The following is a 12,768-nucleotide window of genomic DNA, read 5'->3' as shown; positions in this document are numbered from 1 at the left end:
CTAATATCCCTTTTGGAAGCCATTAAAATGAGATGTTTAACCACAAACATTACCCATCTTAATGTGTGGATGATACGGGGAGCAGCAAGCAAGCTTGTGTTGTGGAAGTTTCAAACAGAACACAGATTTCCTTCTCCAACTAACTAGCCCTTGGCAGTCATGTGTGGTGACATGTTTTGTCTCTTAACAATAATTGTCATTATATATTTATAATTTATATAGATATTTATCATTATATTTCTTAATTGCACCCATTGTCAATTTTCACTTTTATATTGTTCATGTATATAGGTTTTCTGTCTTGCAGTTCTGTTGGCACCAGCTGTTCTCAAGAGCCTAGTAGGGATTCCTAACAGCTAACCCAGACTATGAATAAATGAAGAAAACACAATCAGTCCCATCTTCCCCTCCCCCCACAAAGGAAGGATGATGCTTATTAGAGCATCCTTAGTTCTATCCCATAAATTAAGAATAGTCTCTGGTGTTCAACACAGGCTGGAAACCTAAATCGCATACCCCTGTGGATTGGTTGACTCAGATTATGCATAAATTGTTTTCATTTATATTTGAATGATTTCAGATCCATAGGGATTTATACTTGTAGATTTAATGTGTTCTTGTCCCTTTTTTTTCACTTTCTATAAAATAGTATTATCTGTTTAGCGTTTAACAGTTGTATGGACTGATCAACAATATCTTATAATCGTCTTTTCCGAACTTCAGATTTTCAGCAAAGCTTTTGATCAGCATTTTGGAAAAGATGGCTCAAAACTGTTGATGATGGATTTAAATACATTTGATGGAATAACAAAAGAAATCTTGCAAAGTGTGAGCAATTGTATGAAGGCACCTGGGAACCTGAAGGAGTATTCACCGTGGATGAGTGAATTCAAGCTTGAATATCTAAGGAATGAACTGGAAATCCCTGGCAAGTTGTATTTTCTGAATCTACACATTGCTCAATGGTCTAATTTTGGCAGAAAGCCTTCATGATTGAAAGCTAGAGGGTGTTAATGTAACTTTAATTGCACATTAGTTCTGCTTTACAAGTGTGTGACTTTTAACAGCTCTAGTTCTCCTTGAAGACGGCACAGGGGCGCAGTGGTAGAGTTGCTGCCTTACAGCCCCAGAGTCCTGGGTTCGATCCTGCCAATGGTGCTGTCTGTATGGAATTTGTACATTGTCCCTGTGACCACATGGGTTTTCTCCGGGTTTTCCCTTTCCTCCCACACTCTAAAGACGTGCAGGTTGTAGGTTAATTGATTTCTGTAAATTGTCCTTAGTGTGTAGGATAGAACCAGCATGTGATTGCTGGTCGGCTCAGATATGGTGAGCTGAAGAGCCAGTTTCCATGCTGTATCTCTAAAGTCTAATACAAACAGTGATCCACAAATAGTCCAGAAGCGAAAGATTGATCATCCCTTTCCCTCCACAGATGCTGCTTGACTTGCTGGGATCCTTGTAGGTCCCTTGCAGTCTCTTGCAAATGTAGGTCCATTGCAGTCAGAAACAGGTGAATTGATCATGGGAAACAAGGACATGGCATTTCGTTGTCTCTGTACTATACACTGACAATGACAATTAAAGTTGAATCGAATTGAATCAAAACATGGCAGACCAATTGAATAACTACTTTGGTTCTGTCTTCACTAAGGAAGACATAAATAATCTGCCGAAAATAGCAGGGGACCGGGGGTCAAATGAGATGGAGGAACTGAGTGAAATCCAGGTTAGCCGGGAAGTGGTGTTAGGTAAATTGAATGGATTAAAGGCTGATAAATCCCCAGGGCCAGATAGGCTGCATCCCAGAGTACTTAAGGAAGTAGCCCCAGGAATAGTGGATGCATTAGTGACAATTTTTCAAAACTCTTTAGATTCTGGAGTAGTTCCTGAGGATTGGAGGGTAGCTAATGTAACCCCACTTTTTAAAAAGGGAGGGAGAGAGAAAACGGGGAATTACAGACCAGTTAGTCTAACGTCGGTAGTGGGGAAACTGCTAGAATCAGTTATTAAAGATAGGATAGCAGCACATTTGGAAAGTGGTGAAATCATTGGACAAAGTCAGCATGGATTTATGAAAGGTAAATCATGTCTGACGAATCTTATAGAATTTTTCGAGGATATAACTAGTAGAGTGGATAAGGGAGAACCAGTGGATGTGTTATATCTGGACTTTCAGAAGGCTTTCGACAAGGTCCCACATAAGAGATTAGTATACAAACTTAAAGCACACGGTATTGGGGGTTCAGTATTGATGTGGATAGAGAACTGGCTGGCAGACAGGAAGCAAAGAGTAGGAGTAAACGGGTCCTTTTCACAATGGCAGGCAGTGACTAGTGGGGTACCGCAAGGCTCAGTGCTGGGACCCCAGCTATTTACGATATATATTAATGATTTGGACGAGGGAATTGAATGAAACATCTCCAAGTTTGCGGATGACACGAAGCTGTGGGGGCAGTGTTAGCTGTGAGGAGGATTCTAGCAGGCTTCAAGGTGACTTGGATAGGCTGGGTGAGTGGGCAAATGCATGGCAGATGCAGTATAATGTGGATAAATGTGAGGTTATCCACTTTGGTGGCAAAAACAGGAAAGTTGACTATTATCTGAATGGTGGCCGATTAGGAAAAGGGGAGATGCAACGAGACCTGGGTGTCATGGTGCACCAGTCATTAAAAGTAGGCATGCAGGTGCAGCAGGCAGTGAAGAAAGCGAATGGTATGTTAGCATTCATAGCAAAAGGATTTGAGTATAAGAGCAGGGAGGTTCTACTGCAGTTGTACAGGGTCTTGGTGAGACCACACCTGGAGTATTGCGTACAGTTTCGGTCTCCTAATCTGAGAAAAGACATTCTTGCCATAGAGGGAGTACAGAGAAGGTTCACCAGACTGATTCCTGGGATGTCAGGACTTTCATATGAAGAAAGACTGGATAGACTCAGTTTGTACTCGCTAGAATTTAGAAGATTGAGGGGGGATCTTATAGAAACTTACAACATTCTTAAGGGGTTGGACAGGCTAGATGCAGGAAGATTGTTCCCGATGTTGGGGAAGTCCAGAACAAGGGGTCACAGTTTAAGGATAAGGGGGAAATCTTTTAGGACCGAGATGCGGAAAACATTTTTCACACAGAGAGTGGTGAATCTCTGGAATTCTCTGCCACATAAGGTAGTTGAGGCCAGTTCATTGGCTATATTTAAGAGGGAGTTAGATGTGGCCCTTGTGGCTAATGGGATCAGGGGGTATGGAGAGAAGGCAGATACAGGATACTGAGTTGGATGATCAGCCATGATCATATTGAATGGTGGTGCAGGCTCAAAGGGCCGAATGGCCTTCTCCTGCACCTATTTTCTATGTTTCCTCCAGCAGTTTGTCTTTTTTTCTTCTGATTCCAGCATCTACAGCCTCTAGTCTCCATAATCGACAATTAATTTGTCATGTTAAAGGAAGCATTGGCCACCAGTTCAAGAGGTCTTTTCATTATGATTCTGCTAATATTATTTTACACCATTACCAGCAATAAAATTTCTGTACTTTGGAAGCAGAGAGTTGAATATAAGAAATTTAGAACAATGTTGGGCGATTAAGGCTCATGACACACTTTAGGTTGTGCCCTATGTTTACAGAGAGCTGAACTTCAAATTTAGCATCTTTCATGATTGGATGGTTTATTATTATTTTGTATATCGAGATATAGTGAAAAATTTTGTTTTACATACTATTCCAGCAAATCAGATACAGAAAAAGTGCAGATGGAAAGGTGAGATAGATTGGAAGGTCGTTTAATATGAGAGGTCTGCTCAAGAACATGGTAACAGCAGGAGAGAAGCTCTTCTTGAATCTGGTGGTATATGCTTTCAGGTTTTTGATCCCTGCCCAATGGGAGAAGGGATGAAGAGAGAGTGACTGAGATTTCAGTGGACCTTGATTATGCTGGCTGCTTTCCCGTTCACGTGAAGTGCAAATGAAATCAATGGGGGGTGGAGATGGTGCTGTTTTATGTGATGGTCTGTGTTATGTTCACATCTCTGCAATTTATTGCAGTCTTGGCAAGCTGCCAGATGCATCCAGATAGGATACCTTCTACAGTGCATCATTGGAGACATGCTAAATTTCCTTAGCCTTCTGAGGAAGTAGAGGCATTGGTGTGCTTTCATGGCTATAGCATCAATGTTGTTAGATCAGGACAAGTTGTTGGTGATATTTACAACTAAAAACATAAAGCTCTCAGCCATCTCCACTTCAACACCAATGATACAGATTGGGGCATGTACATCAACCCGGTGACATTTTGCACAGGGCCAACGATGTATTAGGGGAAGGAAAAAAATGTAATGTATTTACTGTTGAACATATTAGATTTGCAATAATTGTTGTAAGAAATTACTTGGCTGTGGACTGGAAGTAGATCACTTGATTGCTACAGAACAGAACAGTGGATGGCAAAAAATATAAAGTGAGTTAGGAAATACCGCAAAAAGCTTTTCCCTAACCAGGCCAAGATACTCAAATAGACCAGCCATCCATAACAAATACGTTTTCTCTTTAGGACAATATGATGGTAAATCGAAACCACTGCCAGAATACCATGCACAAATCGCAGGATTTGATGAAAGGGTATGAACTGTTTTAAACTCATAATTATTCAGGAGAAAACGTTGATAAAAGTAGTCATCTATATTTTTAAGAATTTGTAATGTATTTTGTGGAAATGCGAGTAAAATGTGATCCTAGTTCAGTAAAGATGGAAAATTGGTAGTCATAAAGAAACACAGAAGTTGCTGAAAATACTCCGCAGCTTGAGAGCTGGGTTAAAACTATGTCAGAATTGGTTACTGTTAAAAACCCATGACCCCAGTTTGAATGGCTCATTGCCTACATACGATGAGAAGAATGTGTGTACAAATTAGCACTTGGGCAGTATGTATGTATCCCAATTTTTTTTCTATAGTTTTATGGTCTTACAATTTAGTCCAGAAATTTATCATGAAGAAACCGGACACATTTGCTTGTTTGCTCTATAATTTCTTCTTTAGGTTTCAATTTCAGATCATTTGTTAGAAATGTTATTGTAGTTTTCAGAGGGAATCTGTACTCTGTGCTCAAGTTGGTTTATTGTGTACATAGATACATTGTTTAGTGTATTTTAACTTCCAGTGAAGTAATTTTATCCACATGGTAGTATTTTAAACTGAAAAGATAATGCATTATCAACCTAATACATTCTGATATACCATGGTATGGTTAATTATGGTTAATTAATTTTGATTTGTATTTTCAGTTGTTCTGTTGTAAGAATATTAACAAGTATTCAGTAATTATGTTGACATTTTAAGGCATGAAATTGTATAATCTTCACATTTAGACTAATATGGTTTGTGCATTACTTCCATTCCCAAATAATAATAATTTTAAAAAATCAATATTGTTGAAAGGGCTCTCGTATATTTAATAATTTTGTTCCACAGCTAATGGTTTAAAAATTCTAATTGTAAAGCATTTACTCCTACAAGTAGAAAGTTTGACATTTCTCCCCTTAAGTTACATCCACTGTGATAAGCTTGTATATTTTAATGTTTGACTCTATGACTTTACTCAGATAAAAGTTATGAATTCTATAAGGAAGCCAAAGCGTCTAATAATTCGTGGAAATGATGAAAAAGAACATCCTTTCCTTGTGAAGGGCGGAGAAGATTTACGACAAGATCAGCGAATCGAGCAACTATTTGACATCATGAACATTATCCTTTCTCGAGATGCTGCTTGCAGTCAAAGAAACCTGCAGCTGAAGACATACCAAGTCATTCCAATGACGTCCAGGTACAATAGCATAATTGCTGTTCATAATGCAATGCTTTTCCAGAGATGATGGTTTGACACTAACTTATGACCATCGGTGCTGCAAGATTTAATAAAGGGCTGATGCCCACCAAACCCTCATTATTTTCACTTCTATCAATTGCCTCCAGATGACCATTATCTTATACCGTGCTGCTATTTCTTAGAGGTTTAATCCTCGGAATTGCAGGAACTCCCACTTGTTGATGTTGTTAAGCTGGAACGGGTGTAGAGAAGGCTTACGAGGATGTTATGAGGGCCTGAGCTCAAGGGGGAGATTGAGCAGGCTAGGACTGTACTCCTTGGAGCACAGGAGGACAAGGTGTGATCTTATCGAGGAATAGCTAGGGTAGATGCTCAAAATCTTTTACCCAGAGTAGGGAAATCAAGAACCAGAGGACATGGGGTTACGGTGAGGGGGCGATGATTTAATCGGCAACTTTTTTACACAAAGGGTGGTAGGTATATGGAACACGCTTCTGGAGGAGGTAGTTGAGGCAGGTATTATCACGTGTTAAAAAAACATTTAGACAGGTACATGGGTAGGATAGGTTTAGAAAGATATGTGCCACACACAGACAGGGAGACCAGTGTAGATGGGGCATGTTGGTCTGCGTGGGCAAGTTGGGCCGAAGGGCCTGTTTGACACAATGACTTGCTGTATGACTTTATGACTTGGGAGTCATCTTAAATGATCCATAGAATAAGTTGTAATGAATCACATGAGCAAGCGGAGCTTTGCAATGAGGACAAAATGTAGGGGAAGGAATCACAAAACGCTTTGTGAATAGAGATTGGCGCACTTTCCATTATAGCGAGAGAAAAATCAACAACACGTTTCCTAAAAAGTCAATGGCTCTGGAGTGAAAATTTGCGGATTGAATGTTCATAAATTAAGGAATAACTGTGATTGCCTTTATTCAAATTCAAAACATGAATTTCCATCTGAATTGGGCCTTCCTCAGAATACACATTTCTATCAGGTTGCAATAACTTGGACACACATCTCATAATGGGATAACTAATTAACCTATCTCATTACACATCCTAAGATATCACATAAACTATTCTGTATAATAAATAATTTACATAGCACTCCATAAATGACAACTGAGTTGTGTTTCTCTTCAGACTTGGTTTGATAGAATGGCTGGACAATACTCGTGTGTTCAAGGACTTCCTATTGAGCAACATGACTGAGGATGAACAAAAAAGGTAAAGTTGAAATAATCAAATACAACATCAATTGAAGATGTCATGTAAGGATTCTGTAGGATAACAATCATCCAAACAGTGAAATTTCCTCGAGTATTTGGTTCCATACATTTTCATTAGAATTCATAATCTAGCCTCTTGGGTCATAATTCTCTTTAGGAGGGCATCTAATTTCTTCTTGCAAATTTATGATTTTAAATGTGTGTAAGGCTGATAGAAGTTTGAATTAATAATGTCATAGCAAGGAAACCAGAGCATTTGGGATTTGAGTGACCAACTGAATGTGTCCGTCTTTAAACAGATGGGAAAGACTTTGAACTGAACTGTGCAAGAACTGCATAAGAACGGAACTCATTTTACTAATATTTCAGCAGACTTTGTATGTTACATCATTAATTTTTATTCCCATTTTTAAACTGTGACAAGGAAACCAGATCCCAGCAAAATGTATGAAGAATGGCTATTGAAGATGTCGGGGTCAGAAATAGATTTACTTGATCCTTCGATAAAGTATCTACTTATGAACATGTGAGTAGATTTGACTTGGGATCCAACTTCTGACTTTGGAATTTTATGTAGTTTTAACCTTTTGTAACATGACCAGTACCGCCAAATAATAAGTAAAGAATTCTGATTTTGGCAATTGAAAAAATAGGTGGAATATTAATGTAAATCTATTTAAAAGGCATTCTTCAAATGCTAATTAGACTAACTTTAACATTTAGCAAGAGTTGGGGATATGTAATGTATATTGGCAAGTAAAGGTGCAGCAGCAACTTTGGAATATAGTACTAAGATCTTAATAATGCTGTCAAGGTAAAGTGTTCTTCACGTTGGAGCTTATCCATAATTTACTTAATATATTCATGTAAATGGAATCCAAATATTCAGTATTAAAAGAAGCTTAATTATTGTGATAGTGTTAAATTGTCGACTGTAAATCTGAGCACAAGTAAATTACTGTAAATTAAAGTCAATAAAATAGCATTCCACTAAACTTAAAAGTTAATCTTATCTGTATGCTACACAGTTAGTACAGAGAGGTTGTATTCAGAAATAAAGAAATCAGATTTTATGATTGGTCCATGTGTACATGTCCACATCTTTACCTTCTTTACATCGTGAGACTAGGAAAATGTTTCACTAGGCATTTGCTCTCCTGGGCCTGCTGGAACTCCCGGTTATTCACAATTTTAACTCCCCTTCCCATACCAACCTTTCCGAAGATAGACACAAAATGCTGGAGAACTCAGCGGGACAGGCAGCATCTCTGCAGAGAAGGAATGGGTGACGTTTCGGGTCGAGACCCTTCAGTCTGACAGGCGGCATCTCTGGAGGAAGGAATGGGTGACAATAGACAATGGACAATTGGTGCAGGAGTAGGCCATTCAACCATTGAGGGAGTGCAGCGTAGGTTTACAAGGTTAATTCCCGGGATGGCGGGACTGTCATATGCTGAGAGAATGGAGCAGCTAGGCTTGTACACTCTGGAGTTTAGAAGGATGCTTCTTCTTCTTGCGAAGGTTGCAATCTTCCACCCCTAGAAGGATGCGAGGGGATCTCACTGAAACATATAAGATTGTTAACGGTTTGGACACGCTAGTGGCAGGAAACATGTTCCCGATTTTGGGGGAGTCCAGAACCAGGGGCCACAGTTTAAGAATAAGGAGTAAGCCATTTAGAACGGAGACATGGAAACACTTTTTCTCACAGACAGTGGTGAGTCTGTGGAATTCTCTGCCTCAGAGCGCGATGGAGGCAGGTTCTCTGGATGCTTTCAAGAGAGAGCTAGATGGGGCTCTTAAAAATGTTAATGTTACTTGTAATCCCTTCATCTAAATCATTAATATATATTGTAAATAGCTGCGGTTCCAGAACTGTAACTTACTGTACCCCACTAGCCGCTGCCTGCCATTCTGAAAGGGACCCGTTAATCCCTACTCTGTTTCCTGTCTGCCAACCAATTTTCTATCCATGTCAGCATTCTACCCCCATACCATGTGCCCTAATTCTGCCCAATCTCCTATGTGGGACCTTATCAAATGCTTTCTGAAAGTATAGGTACACTACATCCACTGGCTCTCCCTTGTCCATTCTCTCCCTTGTTACATCCTCAAAAAATTTCAGAAGATTCATCGGGCATGATTTCCTCTTCGTACATCTGAAGAAGGGTCTCGACCCGAGATGTCACCCATTCCTTCACTCCAGATATGTTGCCTGTCCCACTGAGTTACTCCAGCATTTTGTGTCTATCTTTGGTTTAAACCACCATCTGCAGTTCCTTCAGACACCAACCTTTCTGACCTTGGCCTCCTCCATTGCCAGAGTGATGCCACATGTAAATTGACGGATCAGCACCTCATATTCTGCTTGGGTAGCTTACAACCCAATGGTATGAACACTGAACTCTCATTTTTTTTAGTAATACCTCCCCTATCCCCTCTCTATTAAATGTATACCTCCCCAGCCAGGTGCTCACCTATTTCTACCACTGTTCTCTCCCAGACATCCTGCTCCTTTCTCCTCCTTTGTACACTCACCTTCCATCCACGAGTACCTCATTGCCCATTTCACTCTTCTTATTTTCTCTTCCCCTTTCAATTGTATCCCTCCCACTGGGCTTTAGCTTTTACTCCACTTCTTTCCCTATCTGACACCCTTTTGTCTCCTTTTCACCTCCAGTCTTTGTCACTTACTACACCTACCTGGTAACTTTTTGTACCACCTGCACCCTTTCAACTGTATCCACATATCACTCGCCAGACTTTGTTCCACCACTTCTTTTCCAGGTTTCTTCTCCCTACTACAATCTATCTGAAGAAGGGTCCTGACACAAAATGCCCCCTATCCATTCCCTGCATAGATGTTGCCTGATCCGCTGAGTTCCTCCAAGACTTAATGTTTTCCTCGTGATTACAACAACTGCAGTTCCTCGTGTCTCTCTTATAACTGTTTCATTTTTCAGAGTATGTTGAATTTATTTATACTTTGAATTCCCCTCCATAATACCCTCTGACCAGTAAGGGGGCATCCGGAAATACATGGGTATAACACAAAGGACACAGTGAATAAAATTTCTCTATACGCAGATGATGTATTAATTTACATTACAAAACCAGAAATTAGTATTCCAAACTTATTAAAGTTAATAACCCAATTTGGTTCACTTTCAGGATACAGAATAAATTGGAATAAAAGTGAATTTATGCCAATAAGGGAACATAACAAACAGACAATACAACAATTTCCATTTAAAATAGTAAATGAAAAATTTAAATATCTAGGTATTTATGTAACTAAGATATATACATCATTATTTAAAGCAAATTTTCCCCCATTACTGAACAAACTACATAAGAATATTCAATACTGGAAAACACTTCCTATCTCAATGGTAGGCAAAATCAATGCCATAAAAATGATTTTTTTACCGCAAATATTATACCTTTTTCAGACAATTCCGATATATTTGGCAAAAAATTTTTTTTTTAAATTGGACTCTATTGTTAATGATTTTCTCTGGGATTATAAGAATCATAGGATAAACAAAAGACACTTGTGTAAATCAAAAATAAATGGAGGCTTGGTTTTACCCAATTTTTTGTTTTATTTCTGGGCAGTTAACATTAAAAATATGAATTTCTGGTTGGAAGAAATAGATCATCAACCAGACTGGTTAAAAATGGAAAAGGAAGATTGTTTACCTTTTGATATCGGTTCGATATTATTTGCTACGTCTAAATTAAACAAAAAAATTTATAGGGAAAACCCTATAATATTTAGTGCTATACGAATTTGGAAACAATTAAAAAAGACATTAAAATTAGATAATTTATCACTTTTTCTTCCAATTGTGAATAATCCTTTGTTTAAGCCTTCATGGTTGGACGGGGGTTTTACACAATGGAAGAATTATGGAATTAAAAATATGGGACAACTTTACAAGGAAGGCACTTTTCTGACATTTCAGGAGTTGCAACAGACTTATGGACTTCGAGGAAATGATTATTTCAGATATCTTCAACTTAGAGATTATGTAAAATCGAACTCCCAAAATTTTCGAATTAGAAATTCAGAAATTCTTGATGAATGTTGGAACAAACATCCTAACACAGAAAAATTAATATCTTATATATATAATATCTTATTAGACAGTGACATTCCTTCGACGGACTTACACAGACAAACATGGGAAAAAGAATTAAATCAAGTAATAACGAAAGATACTTGGGAAGAAAGTTTGCAACACATACATCAGTGTTCACTAAACGCCAGACATTCTCTAATACAATTTAAAGTAATACATAGGTTACATTATTCAAAAACAAAACTACATAAAATTTTTCAACATATCTCACCTATATGTGATAAATGTCAACATTTAGAAGCTACATTATCTCATATGTTTGCAAACTATAAAAATTTAAAAATTCTGGGTAAATATTTTTAGTATAATATCTAAAGTAACCAGCACACAATTGGACCCAGATCCAAAATTAATAATACTCGGAATATTAGAATTAAATCAAACACTTAGAACAACACAAAGAAACTTTATTGATTATAGTTTAATAACAGGAAAAAAATTAATTCTAAAAATTTGGAAAGGCCCTACGGCCCCCACAATCAAAATGTGGATTATAGAAATGACGGAGACCTTAAACGTGGAAAGAATCAGATTTTCCCTGTTGGACAAACAGGAATTATTCGTTGGAACACGGTCTCCTTTTATTGATTATTTAAAGGGTCAGAATGGTTCAGCACAGGAACCTGACTAGCACGCGGGCTAAAGAATGGATGAAATACTATACTCTGAAATGTACGAATATATCTCGAATGAAGTCTTTTTTATTTTAATAAATTTTTCCATTCTTCTTTAACTATCTTTTTCCTTTTTTTCTTTTTTTTTGTTTTTCTTTTTGTTTTTCTTCTTTTTCTTTTATTTCTTTACTTCATCTATCTCTTTAGTTCTATCTAGTTTAAAAAAAAAAAAAGGCAAAAAGTATTGGAGACAATGTAATAATAATTGACAATATTATCAATTCAAAAATGTAAGTATAATGATGTAAATAGGTTATGTACCTATGTACCTATGTACCTATCTCCAATAAAAAAATATTATAAAAAAAAAAAAAAAAAAAAAATACCCTCTGACCAGAGTTTCCATGATGCTTTCTCTGGAATTAATTGATTGATAGATACAATATGAAAACAGGCCCTTCAGCCCACCAAGTCTACGCCAGTATAAATCATGTATGCATTACATCATTTGTGCCTCATTGTCTGTACTTGTGGAATAAATCCTACCACCTCGGGGACGGCAGATGTTTTGCATAAAATAATGAATTGTCTGGCAAGCCTAGGAGTTTCTGAAATCTTTAATAAGTGTCTTTTCCCCCTTGCAGGAAAGCCAGTCGGACTGAAACAATCCAAGCTTTCCACCAGCGTGAACGGGCTGTACCACAAAATCTGTTGAGGTGTGTGATGGGATTATATGTGAATTGTATATCATCTTCACGTTCTAATCATATTGAATTATGGAATAATTAGCGATATTCATTCTGAACAATAAGCTGACGGCTAGAATCGTTAAATAGAGATACCATATGTTGTAATCTTTATTTTGTGCCAATACTTGGCCAGGTTGTGTCTATCTGAAACATGAACATCACAAAGGGAGACTTGTGGTGGGGAAGGGTTGAGCATTAGAAGGGTTTCA

General features: G+C 37.9%; 1 protein-coding gene across 1 annotated transcript in view; it reads left to right on the top strand.

Moving 5' to 3' along the window:
- prkdc (protein kinase, DNA-activated, catalytic subunit) overlaps positions 1-12,768 on the top strand; it is a 235,559-nt gene that overhangs the window by 208,858 nt on the left and 13,933 nt on the right. The window contains exons 77-82 of the mRNA XM_033019700.1: positions 724-928; positions 4,546-4,613; positions 5,596-5,816; positions 6,966-7,049; positions 7,476-7,577; positions 12,455-12,526. Coding sequence (XP_032875591.1) covers positions 724-928; positions 4,546-4,613; positions 5,596-5,816; positions 6,966-7,049; positions 7,476-7,577; positions 12,455-12,526 — 752 coding nt within the window. The remainder of the gene's footprint in view (positions 1-723; positions 929-4,545; positions 4,614-5,595; positions 5,817-6,965; positions 7,050-7,475; positions 7,578-12,454; positions 12,527-12,768) is intronic.

Source organism: Amblyraja radiata, chromosome 4 (genome assembly GCF_010909765.2).
Source record: "Amblyraja radiata isolate CabotCenter1 chromosome 4, sAmbRad1.1.pri, whole genome shotgun sequence".
Classification (NCBI taxonomy): Eukaryota; Metazoa; Chordata; class Chondrichthyes; order Rajiformes; family Rajidae; genus Amblyraja; species Amblyraja radiata.
Note: the sequence above shows the minus strand (reverse complement) of the source record. Positions and strands in the feature narration are given on the sequence as shown.